The sequence below is a fragment of the Drosophila montana genome, unplaced genomic scaffold (assembly GCF_035044405.1).
Source record: "Drosophila montana isolate Dmon_TW-CO22-7 unplaced genomic scaffold, ASM3504440v1 contig_3848_1, whole genome shotgun sequence".
Taxonomy (NCBI): Eukaryota; Metazoa; Arthropoda; class Insecta; order Diptera; family Drosophilidae; genus Drosophila; species Drosophila montana.
The window spans coordinates 4535310-4555814 of NW_026998720.1; the positions used below are offsets into that span (position 1 = coordinate 4535310).

Sequence of the window (20505 nt, forward strand, 5' to 3'; positions counted from 1 at the left end):
CACACACACACACACACACACATACACACAGAGAAACCGCCGCGCATAACAACAAAGCAGTCGTCAGTTATCAAACGAGCCAATTTCCATTAGCTGTTAGAGCTGGAGGGGAAGTGGCCGGCTGAGCGAATTAACTCGCCTACAAACATTTGAGTTTTTTTTTTTTGCATGTCAAACGCAAAAGCCATAAAAAGCGGGCAATAAACAAAACAATGAAAAAAAGTTTGGCAAGCAAATGGAATTAAGTTTTGTCTCTCTGCTCGCTACCTGTTACAGTGGACCTTAGCTCTGATGAACTTCGCTTGGTTGAACAAACCTTGTGGCAAAAAAAAAAAGAAAAACTACAACGCATGTACAACGGGGCGTATGAGCAATGCCCGACAATGCGTCCTAGAGCAATGACTGACCCGAAAGATACACTAAACAACAAAAATACAATTTCCAAACAATTCTCAGTTTTAATTAACAACGACACGTTACTCAAACCGCAAAGAGCAACAACAATGGCGAGTAAAACACTTTTTGTACACTGTTCACAAAGTGAAGAGGGGTATATAGGCTTTTGAGTTGTTTATATGTGATTATCTTTTCGCGATTATTGAAGCTAGAGGCTTGGAACTTGAAAGATTTATTCCCATATTTTTGCATCGGACAAAGTCTTATATATTTTATTGACCCCGCCCACAAGATTTAGGCAAACTGGAAAAGTCACTGTGTCCCACAGTTGTGGAGGAGGAGAGCGATCCAAATATAGTATGGCCACGCCTTATTTCGACTGGTTCAAGCTGTAATTGCACCCTGAACAGAGTATTGCGCAGTCGCTGGCAGCAGTTTATTCTGTTTTATTTAACAATTTTCACGCAAAAATCGTTAACAAAGTGGTTTGTACTTTTTTTTTCTGTCCGCCCGACATGCAATCCGTTTCTGATGAGCTCGTGTTTTTGCATGTTTTGTAATATGTAATTCGAGTGCTTTATCAATTTGTAGCACTTTGCATATCAAAATGAATTGCACTATTTTTATATTTCATTAAAACTCACAACTGTAATTAAGCAATTTCCATTGAAAATGGATATGTTCATTGAAACGCGTATTGCCAATCAATTAAATGTTTTAAAATTTGTGTTTTTTTTCGTCTTTTGTTTTTCTTAAAGCTGCATTTAATGGAGTACGAGATGAGCATAACAACTGTAGTTGGAAATATTTATTGTAGAATCCGCAGTTTATTGCCTTTTGTTTGTGCATTTTATTTATGGCTTATTTAGCTAAATTATTCCAAGAAGCTATATTCATTGGCAATTTATTATAGATCTTAAATAAATATCCAAGCCCGGCAATTAATGGCAATTGCCTAACCTTGAGCGTAACCCCGCCCCGAAATTACGCCAACAAATGAATAACACGCCCTAAGTAAGTCGTTCATTTAATATATAATCAAATTAAACGTAGCTCATAAACTATAATTTCTATATAATTACGTATTTTGTGTCCTTCGGGGGCATTAAGTTGTCGCACAATCGACCAACATTTTTGTGTGCATTTCATGCCCAATAAACTAGGTGAATTGTTATGCGTATATATTTACACCTACAACACAGTTCCGCCATACAAATTAGCCTCAAATTATTGGCTAGGATTTCAAACTGGACGTCTTGTTATGTGTGCCTATACTTAAAATAAACGGGCATTAAGTTAGGGTATACTCAATTTATGGACTAGTTAACATCTAGCTTGAGACCTTGTATGCATTTAGATATTTTAGACTATGTTTAACTATATCGTATGGGTCCTACAGATCTCTGCCACAGATATGTATATAGAAAGTCTATAACCACGCTCGGGACTTAAGCCCCATTTTGTTGATTTAATGCTTCAAACAATCTTTCACTAACAACAAACTTTGATTGAATAATAATATAGAAAAATCCATAGGAACCGGAATTGAAGCTTGAACCAAATCAAATTTAAGCCTGAGCCAAAAAAAAATCTTAAAATAATAAGGAATTTGAATATAAACAGTTACATAATTTTGATAAACAAAATTATATAAAAACTAGTTAAATTTAATTAATGCTAAGCATTTCACTAAAAACATTGTCTCATATAAAAGATAGCTTATAACATTTTATTTATTGGTTTATTTAAAAATTGGAAAACTGTGAGAAGTCAAGTTTTGTTCGGAATTCATGAATGTGAAAAACAAACCGAACCTAAAGGCAGGAAATATATCTAAACAAACCAAAATAGAGGGAATGTTTTTTTTCGAGCTTCTATACGAATTTTGAAAGTTTTAAGCATTTAACCAAGTAATACACAATGTACAGGGTATGGCATAGTCTCTACTTAGCTCTAATTCGTTTATTGTTTTTGTCATGTTTTTTCAACAGTTTTATTAGATTTGAATGTTGTATTTTTAGTTGTTTCGTTATATTTTTTTCTCTTCTATTTGTTATTACGGCATTTCATTTTTTTATGCTTTTCATACACGTACGGGGCATAATCGGGTTTTGATTTGGCCTGATGCCAAATTAGTTTTGCTCTCGTTTTCACTCGCTGGCACTGACATTGTCACGCACTGTACAATTTTTGTAGTTGTTGTTGTTGTTGTAGTTGTTTTTGTTGAAAAGTATTTAGGATTTGTTTATATGCACACAGGCAAAAATTATATTTTATTTATAGTGCTGTCAAAATTATTTGCTAAAAGTGCTTGCACGATGCGACATTCGCTTTGAGCTAATGGAAATATAGGTAATTCTCTTGGAAAATATATACACATGGATTAGCTTAAGTGTGTGCGTGTGTGTGTGGGCTTGTGGATTTAGCCGGGTCTTTGATCCGCACGCATGCCACAATTGGCATTGAGAGACGTGTGATTTATGGCCAACATTTATCTGTTGGCAATTCGGCTTTTGTGTCTCGGGTAAATTTTTTGTAAATTAAATGAAGTTTTTCAAGCCCCACACCTGCGCTCAAATGCCGCCCGAGGGCCCAGTCGTTGTCCAATTGGCAGTAAGGCCCACGCATAAAAGATTCGTTTTCATTATGACAATTGATTAATTGTGTCTTTTCCTTTATCTTATTTTTATTTTATTTTTGCCAATTTGTAGCAACCCAAACCCGAAACTGAAACAATTTCAATTTCAATTAAAAATGTCTTGCATTCAACTGCGTGGGCTGCGTCTGAACTCAACTGCTGAACTCTGTTTTCAGCGGGCTGTCATATGGTATCTGCTATATCTGTCCGAATGTATCTATGCCCGCACATTCATCATGTTGGCTATTTGTTCCGCATTATGACAAATGTGCAACACGTTCTATAGCTTTATGCAGCTCAGGTGCTCAGTCGCTCAGGCGCTCAGGCGGCTCCTCAATTTATTATCTATTAAAGTGCAATCTAAGCACTGCGAATACGTGCTGGCTTCCATTGAGACTTGCAAGACATGGGGCACATCGCCTTTGTGTTTGACCCGACTTTGGCAATAGATTTTCCATGCCGACTAAATCACGATCTGGCTCCCGGCTTGATGCGGTTTTTATTTTTTTATTTGCGCCTAACCATTATTTTTTTTTGCCAATTTTGGTCAATTTTGCATACCAGCCCCAAGCTGAGAGCTTATCTATAAAGCGGCAAACATTTCTGTACCCTATGCAATTATTTAAGAGGGTATCATAAATTTTAAAGTGCCAGAACTTTGTCAAAATATGAACCAGTTCAAATGATTGATCACACTTTGTGCATAGTTTCTAATCTAGATAAATGTTGTCTTCCAAACGAGTGGATTTCTAAAATTAACTATTTTTTTGTATTTATAGGAAAATATCATGTACTCTCCTTACATATTTATAAACTTTATTTCAATCTGAACATTTTATTCATAAAAATTTCATAAGAAGCAAGTAATTTATAGGAGATCCAATTATCTTTGAAAAGTCATTATCAAGATGGCAAAAATTGCAACTTGCAAAGTTTCCCGATTGAAAGTTAAAACTTCTACAACTTTGGCAGAACTAAACTAATTTATATTATTAATGGCATTTTAGACATGCCTTGATCTTCAGATTTATTTCACGTCTAAATTTTGTGAAATTGTAACAAATTTTTAATAATATTTCTTGAAAATTTTGAATTTAAAATAGCGATTAATGAGGATCTTAGATATAGTCGCAGTACTATAAGCTCTGCCAACAAAAATTGTAAATGTCAACAAGGCTTTCAGCTGGTAGGGTATCTTTCAGTTTGAGCTTTTGGGATCTGCTGATTTGGGAGCTGTTTTTATATATATGTCTTGCAATCTACAGCGAAAAACACTTAGCCCCGTTAACATGGCTGGCCATTAAAGTAAATTATTTAATTTTATTATTGCAGATAAAGCTGCAAAATTACGCGCATAAAATGCAAAAGATTTGACAGGCAGTCAGCTTAAAAGATTGCAGCGATTACGAATGTTTGGCGAGAAGTTTGAATACACTCAAAGAAAATTAATAAACATATAGATTAATAGATAGGTTAACAATTTTCGAATGGAAGCCACACTTAAAATATAGGAACAATTTGTTCAAGGATAAAGAAGAAGATTGGCAACGTTGCGATAAACTGAAAACTGGCAACTCTGCTTGGAACAGAATGTTGCGCATGCGCTCAAATAACAGCTGTCTAATAAAATTTGCATACAAATCTACATATATATACATAGTATATAGTATGTGAATGGTATGTATGTGCAATAGTTTTATCATCTATCTCCATTGGCAGTGTTTTTTTTTAGCAAATCGATGGGCGTTGCACAAAATGTGTCATTGGAGGCAATTGGAGTTGCCACAAACTACAAGCGTTGCAAATTGTCTTTAATTTGTGCACAATGTGCAGACACATCAAAATGCTGACGTCATTGTTATGTATGTGTTTATATATTTAGTTTGATCTTTTGTCATTTCCATGATTTCCATAAACGAGTCACAGCCGGCAAAGAGCCAATGTAAATAAATCGAGAAAACGGCCAAGACAGAGGCCAATCGATTTAGCGGTTAGGCAAACAATTTAAATGCAAATCACGTGTTTTTCTTAATGCACTCGATTGATTGAGAATCGGAGCGAAGGGGACAGTTGTCTTCGATCTCGCTGAACTTGAACTGGAAAGGCGAATGGGTATGGAAAAATAGAAAATATTTGAATTAGTGAAACGAGCGACAATGAAAATTGACTGTTAAATGTGGGCAAATGGTGCAAGTAGGTAATAAATAGAAATGATGCAATCAAAAAACATGTAAGTGTGCATCAGTCGGGAGTGCCCGACTAGGAGATACTCTGTAACAGCCACGAGCAGCTATTACACACTTTGGCAAATGCATTCTTGAATAAGGCCCATGGCTATAATTCTGACAATTAGATTATTTCCCATATTGCGGAGTACGTTGGGAGGTATTCGAAATGTGAAATATTCTGAATTTAAGTATGTGTATAATACGAGAGCTCAATACTTAATACTCCCAGATGTGGTCACAAATAGGAAATTGATATCGATTTCGTTAAAACAGGGCAATTCGAGTACCAAATATGAAGCCTCTAGCTTCTCTAATCTGTGAGACTGACGTTCATCCATAGGGACAGAAGGAAGGACGGACATAGCTCTATCGGCTCGGCTGTTGATTCTCATCAAGAATAAGTATTTACTTTATGAGGTCGAAATGGCTGCCTTCAGCCTGTTACATGCATTTGGACAAACAAAAATGTATACCCCTCTTGGGTAGAAAAGCTATTTTTGTTCAAAGCCTGTCAAAGCTCTTTGAGAAAAACTAACAAATGGTTTGTTATGCAGCTTCTTATTACAATTGATCCGCTTTGTTTCCAAATTTTTGAACGTCTGCAGTTGCATTTTTCATGTCTGGTAATTGAACACCTCACAAATGCGACACTTCAAAACATTGAAAATCATTTCAATTTGCTGTCAAGCGATTGAAAAATGTTGAAAACTTGTCCAACGGCTTTAGATTCGAGTGTTAATTGAGAGTTGTTTTTTCTTTACTATTTGTACGCCTATCAAGACTTTTGCTTATCGCTTACTCATTTGACAGAGGTGTTAAAATTCACGCCTTCTTGTCACGTGGATTATGCTAATTCAGATACCTTATCATGCCCAATTAAGTAGATGGGGCTAGATAGTACAAATATATATATAGATATATATATTCTAAGGTCAAGTTGAAGTCTAAACAAAGAGCAGCTGCCATTATTAAATTCAACAACAACTGCTGCTAATAAATTTTGCTAAAAAAAACAAGTAATTTCTCTTTGGAACTTTGACTGACTAAGAAATACCCTGTTGAACACAATCGAACTTTCTTCTATATGGAAAAAGTGAGATATATTTAAAATGTGCATAAAGGGAGCTATGTCACATAGTTGGGCGTATCTAACTCTTATACCTTTGGGGTTATGCTTAAAAAAGCAAGTATAAACATGAATATTTATCGATATACGATATCGATATTATGCAACGGTATGGGAAGTCGAAAAAGCTCATGTTACTTATATCTATATATTTGTATATTTTTCGATCAAGAATAGATATTTTCTTCCGCCTGTCACATACATTTGCACAAATCCATTATACCCTTTTTTATGGTTTTTTTCCAATGGGATCAGGGTATAAGAAATATTGTGGTACTCCCCCCTGTTGCAGACTCATGTAGCTCTTGTCGTCATCGCTGTGTCGCAAATAAATTTACATATGCATAGATCTGCGTACACACATACACATACACATAACATACACACACATAACGCACACATATAAATATATTATTGTGTTTTTGTATCTAAGTTTTGTTTACAGTTCAAAGCACTCGCTGCCACAGGGTCAATGTAAAATTGAGCGGACCATGTCCATGTTTCAGCTAAGTTTTCCGACTCTCCGCGGCGCAGAATTAAAATGTCTATAGATACATATATCATTTTTGGTTTTTTTGGTTAGGGGTGTTCATAAACACCGACTGACACTATAAATTATCGCTGTGCTCGCATAAATTGCGTATCGCTCTGCTATCTAATTGCCTTTTGAATGCGTTGTTTAATTCAGTTGACTTAGCTGTTGCTCGATATTTATTTGTTTTTAATAAGTATATACACGAATATGCGGGTGTTTTCGTGTTTTCTATCTGTGTGTTGATATTTTCTGGGCTATTAATGTTTTCTATTATTTGTTGACTTGGAATTTGTATTTTATGTGAATTTCACACATGTGTTCAAGGTTATCAACAGGTTTGCGCAGTTATCAAAGAAGAACATTTGTTAAGCTTATGCCACGACATTAGCCCAAGCCAAGTTCAAGGGCTTTGCGTCATTTAAATGACTCAATGAAAAGAAAAAAAAATACACCAAATAAAATCCCAAATGCGATTTGTTTTCAAAAGAGCCAGACCAAGTTATTTATGGTGGTTATTTTTTAGGAGTTCCAGGAATCAAATTCATGTCCAAAGCCAAACCGAAAGCGGGCATTAAAGTGCCAGCCGCTGCAAAATGTATCTTTATTGTGTTGCGGTCGCAGCTCTTTTGCTTCGCTGAAAACGTGATCAAGATACATACATATACAACATACATGCACACAGCAGACCGCACCGATCCTTACAGATCTTTCGCATTGCCCGGATGACATCAGCAGCTGCCCCAAATTGTTGCTTGGAACTCGATGCTGCAAGCTCTTATTTTTTACTTTTTGGCATTTTGTGAGACATGCCCCAAGTTGCATTTGCATTCGCGAATTCCTGCTCTCTCCGAGTGTACGTTGAGGTACTTGAAATTTGACATTGCATCAATCGTTCACAATTTGCTGGCAAAAATCTTCTCAGAACCCGGCGCCGCTCAATGCAACTGTCTCGTGCGGAATTTATGACAGTTTTAGTTATTGAAATGAATATTAATTGAAATACACATAAGGTTGTTCAGCATCCGCCACAGTTGCCTTAAATGGAACACAGTTGTCAACAACATTGACTGCTGAATGTTTAGTTATTTTTTTTATTTTAAGGCAATTTATATACTACGCGTAGAATACCTAACCAGAACCAATGCGCAGACTGATTAACATTTAATAATATGCTTATGTAAATACGCGAATCATTTACAGTTGCGTCACGAGATATTATTTACACAGTACAAAACCGTGTGGCTTTAATTAAAATTCGTGTTTCTGTTTAGACTAAACAATTTAAGAATTGTGCTCTTTTTTTGGATTTAAATGCTATTAGTGAACATTTATATGGTTTTCTTCTCGGAATAAACAAACAGTCGATTGCTATAAAAGTAATTAAACTAAAAGAACTACAGGTGCAAGATTTGATTAATCAATTTAATAGCTCTTCGTCTAAAAAGCTTTGATCTGATATAAATGCTACGGAGGTTTGAACAAAGGATTTCACTTAACTTCTTACGTGAACAAAGCAGACAGAAAGAGAAAGAGAGAGATTAAGAGAGAGAGAGCTTAAGCATTAAAATTGAGAGAGTTTGTAGAAATTACGAAGTATGCTTTTCAACCGATTTGAAGTCGATTTCCAATATATTTTTGTTATATTTATAACACTTAACCAAGCCAATTGCCCAATAGCAGAGCCAAACCGATTCAAATTTGTTTGAGCAATAATTAGAAATTGTTTAAGGTAGACCCATTCCCAAAGCCTAGCAATAATGTATAGTGGAACCGCCAAAATTAAATTTCAAATTCAATTCTTTTATTAAATTGATGAAAATATATGTATGTCAAACTAAGGTTTGAACTAAAAACCTGACTAATTGGAAGTGGCAAACCAGAATCACGAAACGTACCTCAAGGCATGGAGTTAATTCGAAACGTAAAGCTGACAAGAAGCCCTGTTTGCGGCCAAAAGCTGGCGTCAAGACGTAAAATGTGATTACATTCGAATCATAATTTAGATTAAACACCATAAGGAATTCATTTAATATACAAATTTTTGCACTGTGTACAGATCTGAAATACATATATATACAAATCATCATATACATATGCATATGCATGTGTTCATTCATGCCTTAGAAGAGGCTCAGTCAAAGTGGGCGAGGCCAACTAATAACCGGCTCGCAAGTGAACGATAGCAAACCAGTTGACGACATCAACGAGTTGTTGTTCGTTCTCTCATCGAAGCTGCGGCGATATCATATGGTTAATTGAGTGTCTGCCACAAATTGATGCCACTTGGTTTAATGACCCGCCCCAAACCCAAACACTTGGCGTTTATCACATATCACATATGATAATTGGGCGTTGCATATTACATATTAATGGATATGCACTTAATGTTATGTTTCAATTTAGTTACCTGGACTTTCCACGCCCATTATGGCATCGGAATCCTCTGTTGTTGCGCCGCATGTGTTTTTATAAATATTACAAATAAATATAAATATAATCAAATATATTTATTGAGCAGGCAACTTAATGATGTCGGCCTGAGTCAGGTCAGGAAAACACAGACTAGACTCGTAATTGTCTATTTCTAGGAACCGAAATGTTTGCCAAAATACACATATAAAAGAGAGAAATGAGTATAAAGATATAATCTATGCATGCATATCTTGATGTATTGGCTCATTGCGCTGACAAATTATGAGCCTGAATAATTCAAATTTAGCATTTAACATTTAGCATTTGCAATTCAAATAAAAATTGCATTCGGTGTCACTGTGCAAAAATAACAACAACATTTAGTTTTTTTCACATATTTCAAAGTCAAAATAGCTGCAAACATCTGTTGTTCCGATCATTTTTTGAATGAATTTAGCTGTGCTGCGGTGCAGAGGTGCGAGCTAGTGTGAGCTAATGCCAAGAAATATGCAATTAACAATCAGCTAGAATAGCCAATATACATACATTCTATGCTATATGAACGTATATGCAGCGCATGATGCAAGAGTCCATTGAGAAATATAGCGACTGGATTGTGAGTCTGAATGATATATGGGCTTGACTATAAATAAGCCAAAAGCAGGTATGAGTAAGTGTTGCTATTGTTTAAAATGCCGTCACAAATGCACAACTCAGCTATTCATGGAAATTCAAAATAGGAAATTGAGAAAAACCAGTGTGAAATTAAGACTTTTACACTTAAAACGAGTGCAATTGTTAACAAAATATATATAGTCCAAATTTTCTAACCAGCAAACATTTTTTATTGCAAAAACATATTTTTTGATTTCCGATATGTTTAAATAATTTCAAAGCTTACAATATGGAAAAGACTTAAAGTAATATTGTGTTTAAATCTAGTAGAAACCTTTTAAAAATTTAGCTTAAGTGAGATTTTTCTAACAAAGTTCTTACTTCAAAAACATACTGTCAATTCAGAAATATAAAATACGAAAAAAAACAGGAATTTTATACATAAATGAAGTACAAAACCTCTCAAAACATAGTGTAAGTTAAAATGTATAAAAAAAAAGCTCGACAAAGGTCATGCATTTTGCACTCAAATCAAATCTAACTTTCTTCAAAGAATAAGAAAGTGAAAATAATAAAATCTGAATAAAATCAGGAAGTACATAAATACATAGTGTACGAAGTTGGTGGAACTCAACCCTTCTTGTGAAAACTTTTTTTTTAGTCCCGAGACACTTTAATGAAATACTCAATTTAAGAATTTTTTTTACCGCTTAGCGCGTATTTCAAGCCTTTTAATTTTTGTTAAATGTATTTTCTACTAAATTTAAGACTCTTTTATTCATGTAACATATAAAGTCAAATTTTAAAATCAAGTTTAGATGATACTTTAAATAAGAAAATACTTAAATTAAGAGCATTCAAGAACTTAATGTCATTGAATAACATTAGGAATTCTATGGAAACAATCTAGACTAGGTCATTTTTCTCTGAGTGTACAGCTATTCTACATAACTAAAACATTTAATGAAAGTAAAAGCATCAGCCACCGAGAAAACTTGGGTGTTTGCTGAGTATTATAGTTGAACCCATAAATGTGCAAGCTCATTAAAATTATTTTTATTGCAACTTTGATTCATAGAAAAGTGCACTTGCTATAAAAATTGAGGTTCATTAATCCCCATAAAGCGCACATAAATTAATGTATAATAGACTTTCAAATATGGTACGAGTTGGGCAAGTGCTAAAATTCAATTGCATGTGCAGTTTAGCACCAAATCGATTGCAGTGGGCTTCATTTATATATAGTGGTAGATCGAGAGATTTACGAGCACTCACCTTCGTTTACGTAACCGCCCTCCATGGTGCCGAATGTGTACACCTCGTTGCGGCTGCCGCTCCGTTTGCCTTTGAACACCTTGGCCACGACCTACGTCTATGTCGACTCACACGTGCTGGGAGGAAGAGTAAAGGAGTCGGGTATCTGTATCTGGGCGATGCGCTCGACACCTCGGCTGGCTCTTGCAGCTCGATCCCGTTCGAATCTTTTATTTATTCTTTCTTGTGGCAAGTTCTGCTGTCTGGCTATTTTATTAGAATGTATTTTGCGGGATTGCACAACGCGCTGCACACACTCCAAAAATAATAATAATAATAATATTGTGGCTCAGCACTTTACGCTTACATATATTTATATTTGGAAATGGGCCTGGCCTGTGGCAAGCATATGCGCTATATGCCTGGCATCTTTATGGCACGTCTGAGTCCGAGTGGCGAGTGGTGAGTGCGAGTTCCAGTTTCCAGTTGCCACAGTAAACAAACAGGCGTACACAGTTTCGTCCCACTGTGCAGAGTGCGGAAATGTGCTGGGAGTAGAACTTATCTGGCAATTGTATCTGCGGCAGCTCCTCTATGGCCAACAGCTAGTCTGGATGAGTGTGTGTGCGCGGCTTTTCCTGTGAATTTGCATGTGTGCCCGTGGCGCGGTTTGGCTTTTCTAATACTTGATGTTGCTGTTTGCCTGCAAAGTAAATGTAAAAGACGTGGCACATAAATAAACATGCTACATCAAATTGGCCGTTGATAAATGTTGACCTCAGGCTTGACCCGACCGTCGCCCAAAAAATAAAATAATAAAAAAAAAACACACACACACATGCACATGCCCCACAAAAGGGCAGGGCACGACGAGATGAACTCTCAGATTTCAAGGCGCTGTCATTGCAAAATTTCACTTGTATCTGTGTGTTTGTGTGTGTATCTTGCTGTAGATGCCATGGCCCATTGCCTGTTCTAATTTTGGATAAGCGCAGAGAGAAGACGCCTTGACATTTGCCTGACTTTGCGAATTATGCGGCTGCATTTTTAATGAGAAGCGACGCGAGACAAGCTGCCACATGCCGCATGCATAGCTGAAATCCCTGGAAAGCCGCATGGAGCGAACAGCTATGTGGGGCAGGCTGCTGTCAGCGTATCTCAAAGTATCTCAAATTGTATCTACAAGTTGCTAAATGCGCTTCATCTGTATAAGTAAGACTGTTTCCTTACAGACTTATTGATTGATTACCTGATTGACCGAAATGCCTGGCTGACTGACTTACATACTAATTGACTTACCTACTGACTGATTGACTTCCTAAGTAATTGATTGACTGATGACTGATTGATGGACTGACTAACTAATTGATTGACTAACTGAATGATTGACTTATGGACGGACTGGCTAACTGATTAATTGACTGACTTACTAACTGATTTTATAACTGCCTGTGTGATTGACTGACTGACCAATTGATTGATTAATTAACTGACTGACTGATGGACTTACTGATTGACTGACTGATTTATAGACTGATTTACTTGAGGATTGCCTAACTGACTGACTAATTGACTTACTGACTGAATGATTGATGGACTGACTGACCGACCGACTGACTCACTGACTGACTGACTAATTGACTACCGTCATTAACGCTGACTAACTGCATGTGTCGGTGTAGTTATATTGATTGACGTAAGCGCAGGTTAAAGTGAAAATTTGACTACATCATGTGCGGAAAAAACTGGTGAAATTTGGTTTTAAAACTTTTTGTTTACCAGTCGAGCGGATTGCACAGTATTTGGAATATAATTCATTTCTACACCTTAGTATAAAAACTGGGAATTTAAAGTTGGCTCCAAACTTTCAGAACACTTAAAAAGATAATTATGAGATTTTTTCGATCGTTCTCCGCCAAGTTAAAAAATATGGGCCTAAGGTCGTTGTGTGAACTTATTCGTTTTTGAATGCAACAACTTTTTGCTTATTATCAAATGTGGATGTGCGCATGTGTGGTGAGGAGGTTCAAAGTAGAAAGAGTGTATTTAAATTTGAGGATAGAAAAACTGCCGGGCATCGCCGGGTTATGCTAGCTATGCTAGCATTCACATAAAGCCGATTTGATAATATCTTTCCTAATTCGGACTAACCTAATGGCTCATTAGACCAATTCAAGCTGAAATCAAACTCAAGCTAGTCGCTTGCTTGACTTCTTGGAATTTTCACGCCAGCTCACATTGTTGCTGTTATTGTTGTTGTTGTTGTTTGTCTACTTTAAACTATTAGTAAATAGCTGAACTTATTTGCACACAACCGCTGATGTCATTCTGTCAATATTTACCGCATAAATTGAAAACTAATTTGAGCTGCAAACAATCTCGAATGAATATGTTGCGTTTGTTTGTGTTTTTGTTTGTTTTGTTTTCGGTTTAGTTTTCAAGCAGCAAGTTCAATGCCAAATATGCAATCCATAACAGCACACAATTATGCTAATATCTTGAAGATACAACTCATACTTAAGTGCCCGCCTGGCCTTATCGATGGAGTGGAACTGGAACCGAACCGCACGCGCGCAAAGCTCTGGGGGTACTGCGCCCGGAAAAACGAAAGCCGGAAACGAGTCGCAGAGTTGAAGAAAAAAAAACACAAATAATTTGAAATTGCTTTACCAAAAAGCGCCGAATTTATGCATACACAAAGATATTGTAATAAAAATGAAGAAGAACAAGAACCAGAGAGAGCGACAATTGTCTGGAGCTGCCAAAGAGGCCCATCAAATGAAATAGCCGGCGCTGACAGCCAGCGGGCACTCATCAATGGATTCATACTTGACATTCGTTTAGAGCCAAGCCGTAGCACAAGTCTAATGCCAACAAGTAAGATTGTTCTGGTCGGGAGTGCTCGACTAGGGTATACACTGAAGCCTACGCCGAGCTGCCGTTACAAGCATTTTAACTTTCTTCTTCTATACTATCTATGGAAATGCATTCTTGATTAACTTTAGGTTTTATAGAACGATCTTTTTGACAATTTTAGGGCTTATATATGGCTTACTAAAGTGTATGTATATCAAAGCACAAGGCTTTTTCAAAATTCGATTTTTTCCAACTCTGGAAATTTGGGAGGAGTCCTGCAAAATATGAGATATTCTTAATGTGTGTCTAAAGTGTAAGAATCTACAAACCTAATGCTTATCTTTATTATGAAAATAATGTATTCAGATCGAAGCATACATATATACAGAAGGGTATAGGTAGATCAAATAAGCCCCTTATCTTGATTAAGAATAAATGCACCTTATGAGGTTGCAGTTGCCGCCTGTTACGTACATTTCACAAAACCATTATACCCTTCATAACTATTCTTTATAGATTCAGCGTATTATAACGTAGCTCGTAATACTTTCAATTTTTTTGGGCAGTTGCTTAATTTGATCGACGGCAAGCGAAACGAATTTTAATTGATGCCACAGACCGAGCAACGCCGCCGGCAGACGTCACTCTTCGGATTGCCCCCTGGACTATAACTAGATATTACATGGGACAGTTGTGTCGCATAATTAAGGCGGCACTTGATTAATAATCGTTGAACCCCATGTGACCCGCACACCAGGCCACGCCTTCTAATTTGTATTTATTTTCTGATCATATTTGGTTAATTGCTGTTGTTATTATTGTGGTTGGTTTGTTGTAACTATTAGCGCAGCATTATGCATTTTTAATGAAACTTTATTGAGTTAAATCTGTGGCTGGCCTTCGTTGTAAAATAACCCCTATGGAACGCTACCCTCCCTGTGCCCGGCCCTTTTGTTTGGCAAACAATTAAGAGAATCGTCAGTTCGATCAATTGTTGTATTTAATTTTTTTTATATTTTCCAATATTTTCCATTATTTATGAGCGTAAACATTTGAAGTTAAGGACGGGCTCACAGTCACAAACGTGACGTTACGCTTCTTGGGCCTGCTTTATGCCTAATTCAATCCCAGTGCCATCAATCAAGACCACAAATTGACGCCAAGGAAAGGGTATATGCAGCTGTCTAACTCTCTGGTTAACTGACTGTCTGATTGTCTCTTACGAGCATCGAGTTAATTGCCAACACAAGTGCGTAATTATGTAATTGTCATCGTTGTCTTGTTGTTGAATTCCCGCTGCCTTGAGAGTGTCACATTGTCGCTTTGACCATGACAAGGGTTTGGGGTTTAACGTCAACCTGTCTACCAAATGACAAAATAAGAAATAATTGCAAATAGTTTGGCTAAGTGAATAATTTGGCAGAAGCAAATTTTAATTTGGTGTTGAATACACTTAGCACACATTTGAATATAGGTATAAAAGATCAAGGTTCAAACACGGAATTTGATCTAAGTGCGCCAATATCTTTGAATCAGGCAAGCCCGAACCACTACATACTTAACTCCAAAAATGGTTTGAAAAACAATTAAAAGAGAGATTTATTGCGGCACTTTTAAATATATTTTCGAGGAAGACTTAAGCCTTCTGATCAGAAGCAGTAACGATAGGGAAGCTCAAGTAAGTGCTGGAACAATTCTACACTGGCATTTAAAATAAACAAAAGAAAGATTTGCTTTGTAAAAATTAAAATATCTCAATAGAAAATTGGGTAGGAGATGCAAGCCAGGATTTGAACCATTAAAAATAGATGCTTTGAACAAATTTGAATGTTGCATCTAGAAAATGGGGGGAATGTGAAGAGCGAGGGTTTGAACCATTAAAAGAGATGCCTCGAAAGAATTTTAATATTGCAACTGGAAGTTTGGGTGAATCTAGCGAAAAAAGGTTCAAACCATTAAAAAAAGGTGCTTTGAAAATATTTAAATGTTGCAGCTGACAATATTTGCGAACAAGGGTTTGAACAATTTAAAAAGATGCTTTCAAAAATATTAAATGTTGCATCAGGAAATTGGGAAGTATGTGGCGAGGATTCAAACTGGGGTCAAAGGCTGTTAAGGACCAGGCTTAAGCACCGAATCTAGTAACGAGTCACTGATAATTTTTCTTCTAGTTGCTTTGCTGCCTTTTCTTTAAACAAATTTAATCTCCGAATTCTTGCCGCACACTTTAAATTCTTTGCGTGGCTTTAAGGTCGCTTAGTCTAAGTCTTAAGCTTAAGGTTAGGAAGTCGCAGTTAAGCCGTAAACACACATTTTTAGCTGAAGCAAATTTCATGTTTAGTTAAAAATAAAAATTTGTATTTATTACTAAAGCCTCGCAGCAAACATTTAATAATGTATCTAATTTTATTGCACTTGGTAATTACCATTTTGTCACTGCGCTCGACGCCCACCTAATTGCAACCTGTCTACACACTGACAACAGCAGCTCACTCGGGCGGCATTACGTATACGTATATAACGTATACGCCAATGCGAACTTGAGCGCCGATCATTAGGCACACAGCCGCTAAAACCCAATTGAGTGTCAGTTCAGCAGGCCAAACAAAACAATAGAATTCTAGCGAGCGATCAAGCGAACAGAGGGGCTTGGGGAGTAGGTGTATATGCCGCAGTCAAAATTAATAGCGCCAGTTTTTGTTCTTTCTGGTTTTTGATGTCGCTTGTTGGTCGACGACGACGACGAAGACGACGTCATCGTTAGCTGTCACCGCGGACAGCTACTGTGCAGCGCCATTATAATATATTGTATAGTCAGCAACAAGATAAAACAGCATGCTTTATTTTCGCCTTCATTTTTTCCGAAAGCAAAAAAAAGAACAAAAATCATAAATCTATTGAAAGTAAATAACAAAAAGTGGGTCAGCCTTAAGAACCTGACGCTGTGCTTGAGGTAGTCGCCCAAAAAATAAAAACACATCAATCATAATAATGTATGAATAGCAGCCAGCAAAACTTAAATTCAAGTAAAAAATATTTAATTTCAACTTTTAACACTCGCCATAAAAGAGATCTACAATAAGTGGGCATTGCACGTGGCGTGTGCTTAATATTTGCTCATAAAAGTTTAATTCAATCAATATATTTGGCATTTCATGAGTCGGCCGTCAAGTTCAGCGCACTTTTGCCGGCGAATACGTTTAGAATACTTTGAAAACAATAAAACAGCTCAAAAGACATAAACAATTTGAGTTCCGGCCAGCGGCGCCTTGTTAGGCAAAATAATATAAAACCCTAAAGACGTGATGAAAATTGCAGTCCAAGCCGACAAAGCAATTACCAAGAACTTAAGCTTCACGACCAAATTTCCATTTGTGCTTTCCCTAGACGTTATTCAAATTGAAAACTGCTTAAATTAAAATACATTTTATATTGAGCACCTATTCAAAGCACAGCAGCTGGCATCATGCGTGCGAAATTTTCGAATAAGTTAAATAAAGTGCCCATTTTCGCAGTTTTCCCAGAATTGCCAACAAAAAAATGCGACCTTCAGCCTGGGTTAACTGTGTGTTCTTTATGTTTTGTTGAATTCGTTTAGGTAATATCAACACTTTCACACATTTTCAGTTTATTTGTTAATGAAATATTTTTAATTGGGTTTATTTATTAAACTGCTTGAAAGAAATCTAAATTCTTTGAAATTGTTGCGTTTCTCTTGCTATTTTTTAGTTGTTGGATTGTCTGCTTTGCTATTTTTATGGCTGATCTTATAAAAAGTTGGCCCAACTTGCCATTGGCATTACCAAAGGCGCGCTAAATCATCTAAATTTGTTTTGATATCAAAAATCTATATATATTTATATAGTATACCAATGTAGCGCAGCGAGCTATTTTATCGCAAAGGTTGGCCAAATGACGCGTGCGTTCCAATTTTGTGAAATCAGGCAAGTCAATTAACGAGGCTCAAAGCCGTTTTTTGACAATTTGTTGTCAGCCAATCGCTGGCACAATTTTACAGTGGGACAGTGGAACAGTGGGTTGTCTGTTTATGTTTTCGTGGTCAGGTGACGTAATTTGGCGGCTGCGATATCATTTCAAGGTTAGTCGCAACCGAAGTTCTTGTCTGCGCATGAGTTGCATTAACTTTTGATGTCATATAAGTATGTCACATAACTTTCCTACCTTGTACCTATAATAAGGTAAGGGATTCGAATCAACTTATACTTAGACCAAGACATATGGAGGAAGATATCTCCTTTTATATAAAAAAATTTAAATATTCTCGATTATTAATGTCTGTACACTATATTTGGTACATAGATACTTATATACACATTTCTCTACTAATATTTATACTTTGTCAATCCAAATGCAAGTTTTTTTTAGGGCAAAGCTTAGTTTTCTATGTCTTTGGTTATTATTCGACATAAAAAACGTTGATTATCAGATTTTGCTTCTGGAGTTTTTAGCTAAACCGCGTTTAATTGATTTATTTCCTTTGAAGTTGCAGTCATGTTTTCAAATCTGTTTCAGTGCTACTCTATCATTTTTTTTAATCCGCCTAGAATATTCTTTATTTTTATAACTTTCATCTAACTTGCGTTTTTAGGCTTCAATTACTTAAATAATTTTATAATGAGATTTCTGTTGAGTGACTAATATATATTATGCCACATTAGCATTACTTTAATCTCAAGAATCTGGCTGATAAGGAACGCAATCTTTTAAATTATGTGCATGTAATTACATGTACATAAGTATATATAGTTTTTAAAGTGGACAATCTAATAAATTGCTTTGCCGGAAGAGATAACGCTGCAGGTTGATGTCATATCTGCCCCGACTTGAGAGCGTGTAGTATACTTAAGCATTCTGCATACCTTATATGGTATGGCCAGAGCTATCAACCAGCCAACCCAGCCAACACCATAGGCAGAAAATATCGCTACAATCTCAAGTAAAAGAGAAAAATAATTTCATTTTCGTTTGCATTGCGTGACCAACTGGCGGTTACACCTTCAACTGCAACGGCTCGCCACGCCTCCACCCACCACCTGCCTCCCATCAACTGCAATTCTCTCTAATTTAGTCATGAAATGTGTAACGCATAGAAAGAGGAGAAGGAGTCGCTTTAAAGTGGATATATTCTTGATCACTCTCAACAACCGGACCGATATAGCCATATCTGCCTGTTCCTACATCTGTCTGTCTATCGTCATTTAACTTTGCAAAAGTTAGGCTTTGCGGCTAGGAATTATTGGTCGAAAGTTAAATAAGTGAAAAGCCATGCTCCTTACCTCAGGGAAATACGCATATGTGCATAGACAATTTATTAAAAAAAAGTATGTAAAGCAAAAGGAACTTTTCAAACTTTATTTTTATGTTGTTGTACTCATAAAAAGTAACAAGTACAAGTACACAAGAACAAAATCTTTTTAGCATCGGACATCTTTATTATGGTACTTTATTAAAATATAGTTCAAAAATGTAGTTTTTGCATGAACAACTTATCCTTTTCTTCAAGATATCTTAACCAAAACCCGCAATCATGACCTTCACTATTCCACCCACACATCTGCATAAACGTAAGTCACACGTCTACAGGGTATTCAATCTTCGGCGTGCCAAACAAAAACCATTCCTTTTTTTTGTCTTTGCTGCTAAACACGCATAAAAATTTAACGCTATTGCATGTTTGTCATTTGCCGCTGCCCTTTTGACCTGCCGAGCAGCTGCTGAAGTTGGCTGATATGGCTGGTAGAAAGGGGCGCGGGGTGGTTGGGGGTGGTTCATGGTTTGTTTAGCTGAAGAGTAGCAGAACGCGCGCGGGAGCCGTCATCAGCTACGCTTCGGTTTAGGCAGGCGTGTCCAGCGGAGCAAGTGGGTTAGGGAGCGGGGGTGGGGGGCGTCACTTAAATATTTTGTGTGTCAAGTCAAATTAGTTACGCTGTGTGTGTGTTGTGTGTGTGAGTGTGTGCTGCAGGTGGTTGCTGCTGTTGCTAACAGCGGCCAAATGTAGCTGTCATTGCTGCTGTTGACAGTTGAGGCTGCCTCCACCAGCTGGTGGTTCGTATTCACATTAAAATTCACATTCATACTCATATTCATGTGCACATTCATTTCACTCATTTAATGACGCACATTCAACTTTTGCCTCGCACCCATTCATCTTCATTTGCGGCCTGCATTTGCATTTGCCACATTCACCATGTTGTGTCATCTGTCAAATGCATCGTTGACTTTTACCCAATTGGGAAAATTTAAATATGTCTTCGCATAACTTTCGGGGTTGCCCTCGTCTTATCAGCGGACAGCGGCTTATCAATCATGTGCAGCACATGACACACGATTTTTGAATCTGAATGAATGTTGTTTTTTCTCATTTTTTTATTTTTATTTTTTAATTTTGGCACCTTTTTCCAATGCTATTTTTGTGGATGCGCCA

General features: G+C 36.7%; 1 protein-coding gene across 3 annotated transcripts in view; it reads right to left on the bottom strand.

Annotated features, from left to right (window-relative positions):
• Positions 1-20505, bottom strand: part of LOC135438298 (aminopeptidase N) — a 46461-nt gene that overhangs the window by 19823 nt on the left and 6133 nt on the right. For 2 of the 3 annotated variants that reach the window (XM_064696572.1, XM_064696570.1), the window contains exon 2: positions 11226-11907. In XM_064696572.1, the coding sequence (XP_064552642.1) occupies positions 11226-11250 (25 nt within the window). In that variant the 5' untranslated portion in view covers positions 11251-11907. Of the gene's footprint in view, positions 1-9330; positions 9367-11225; positions 11908-20505 lie in introns of all 3 variants that reach the window. The other variant, XM_064696571.1, reaches the window with a different exon arrangement.